Source organism: Topomyia yanbarensis, chromosome 2 (assembly GCF_030247195.1).
Source record: "Topomyia yanbarensis strain Yona2022 chromosome 2, ASM3024719v1, whole genome shotgun sequence".
In the NCBI taxonomy this organism is placed as follows: domain Eukaryota; kingdom Metazoa; phylum Arthropoda; class Insecta; order Diptera; family Culicidae; genus Topomyia; species Topomyia yanbarensis.
In genome coordinates this window covers 145,602,712-145,605,032 of record NC_080671.1, presented here as the reverse complement: position 1 = coordinate 145,605,032, position 2,321 = coordinate 145,602,712, and the positions used below count along the sequence as shown (strand labels likewise).

Here is a 2,321-nt window from a genome sequence, read left to right as displayed (position 1 = left end):
TCATCCAGAAACGGAGACATATTGTAAAGTGGACTAGAACTGTTCAGTGTTTTCTTGACGTTACCCTGAAACTTGTTTTCCTGGTGTTTTTTCAGTAGCACAATTTCATCTAAATAGATAGTCGATTGGACAGCACGCCAGAGCACGTTTTCAGCAGCTGCTAACTCCTCGTTTGTGAGACGACCGACTTCTCTCAACTGCCTGTTTGTCTTTCGGCAGCTGACATCGAAACGGCATACATACGCTATTGATCGATGGAGACGCTCCCATTTCGAGAAGTGTTTCCATTATATGAAACCATCAGACAGCTGTGTCCGGTGTACGAAGCATGGTCGCAGCTCCTCAACTGTGGTGAGCATCGCAGGATCCATTTGTGGCCATTGCGTGATTGTGCGTTTCAGGACTTTCGGACCAGCAAACCAGCAACTTCTCGCGGAAAGCTCTGGCCCTTTTCCCCATTTCGTCGCTAAATCCGCTACGTTGAACTTAGTTGGAATCCAGCGCCACTCATCGGGGTTTGTTATGGAGAGAATTTCGCCTACTTTGCAAGCCACGAACTGCCGGTAACAACGGTGGTCGGAAAGGATCCACGCTAGCACCGTTTTAGAATCTGACCAAATGAATCTGCGAGAAATTGTTAATGAATGAGTCTCTCCGATCGTTTTCATCACCCTTGCTCCTATCAACGCAGCCTGGAGTTCCAACTTTGGTACGAAGAGAGATTTTAGTGGGGCCACTTTCGCCTTCGCAGCAACCAACGCGATATGAATTTCTCCGGCAATCACCGCGCGAAAATACGAAACACATGCGTATGCGCTCTCGCTGGCATCCACAAACACGTACAGTTGTAGGTCTTCTATTTCTGATGACGTAATTCCTGGGAAGTGATCAATTCGTATTAGCTGTAGATCACCGAACAGGCTAGTCCACACTCCCCACCGCTTTAAAATATCGCCGCCAATTTCATCGTCCCAGCTGGCCTGCGTTCGCCAGATATCTTGGATAATGATCCGTCCGTGAATCAAAAAATGAGACAGCAATCCAAGAGGATCAAACTGGCTCATCACACATCGTAGGATGCCTCGCTTCGTCGTGACAGCTGCCCCAACGTCCACGCTGCTGGAATACACAAATACATCATCTTTAGCAAGCCAGGACATTCCCAGGACTCGTTCAACTCAGCTGCCTTTATCCCAGTTGATGAGCTTCTGTAACGGGGTATCCTGTTCCCCGACCCGTCGAAGGACTTCCGTTGAATTGGACAACCAGCTGCTTATTGTGAAGCCGCCCCTTTGATGTAAAAAGGCGACTTCCTTGGCGACCTTAATCGCCTCGTCCTCGGTGTCAAAGCTATCGAGATAGTCGTCCACATAATGCCGACGTTGGATAGCGTCGGCCGCACGTGGAAACTGCTGGGGGTATTCATCGGCGTTGAGGTTTTTGATGAACTGGGCGGAGCACGGAGAACATGATGACCCGAACGTGGCGACGTCCATAATAAACACCCGCGGCTGCTGTTCCGGATTGTTTCGCCATAGGAACCGTTGGGAGTCTCTATCTTCGTTCCTTATTTCGATTTGATGGAACATTTCGCGTATATCGCCTCCCAGTGTGACCTTCCGTTCGCGGAATCCGCCGAGAACAGTTGGAAGTGAAGCTGTTAAATCCGGCCCCTTCAGCAGCATCGTATTCAGGGAAACACCATTCACTTTGGCAGCAGCATCCCAGACCAGGCGCACTTTTGTGGGTTTCTTCGGGTTATGTACTACTCCAAGCGGCAGGTACCACACCTTCCGCAAATCAGCTGTTCGTAGTTCTTCTTCCGTCGCTTCGTGCATGCCCTTTTTTGGTATTCCACCAGTTGACGTCGTACGTTTTCACCAATACTCGAATTCGTCTTCAAGCACCTCTCGAAGCACTGCAATCTACGAACTGCCATGCCGTAACTATCTGGAAATTCAACGTAGTCATAACGCAACAATAATCCGATTTCGAAACCTATTTTCACTCGCTTTGTTGTCTGCTCCAGAATACTTTTTTGCCCGTTTTCTTCTTCCGAGTCCGGGCCACGGTCGACTGACACGCAAACACTTTCTACAGTGAAATACTGTTTGACCAACTCGTGCAGTTCGTTGTCCGCTGAACACTCGCAGATATGCAAGTTGAAGCTTGAAGGCTTTCCTCTGCCTACCGTGGGACCGTAGACAGCCCAACCTTAACGGGTCTTCGCGGGTTCTCCTTGTCTACCTTCTCGGATTAACGTCGTTGCAGTCAGGTGTGCGTGCTTTACTCCTATGAGTATACCTGGAGTCACCCTTTCG

General features: G+C 49.3%; 1 protein-coding gene across 1 annotated transcript; it reads right to left on the bottom strand.

Annotated features, from left to right (window-relative positions):
- Positions 1–287: 287 nt before the first annotated feature.
- Positions 288–1,160, bottom strand: LOC131679831 (uncharacterized). Its single transcript, XM_058960579.1, has one exon. It carries the CDS (start codon positions 1,158–1,160, stop codon positions 288–290), a length of 873 nt encoding a protein of 290 aa, XP_058816562.1.
- Between the last annotated feature and the right edge of the window lie 1,161 nt (positions 1,161–2,321).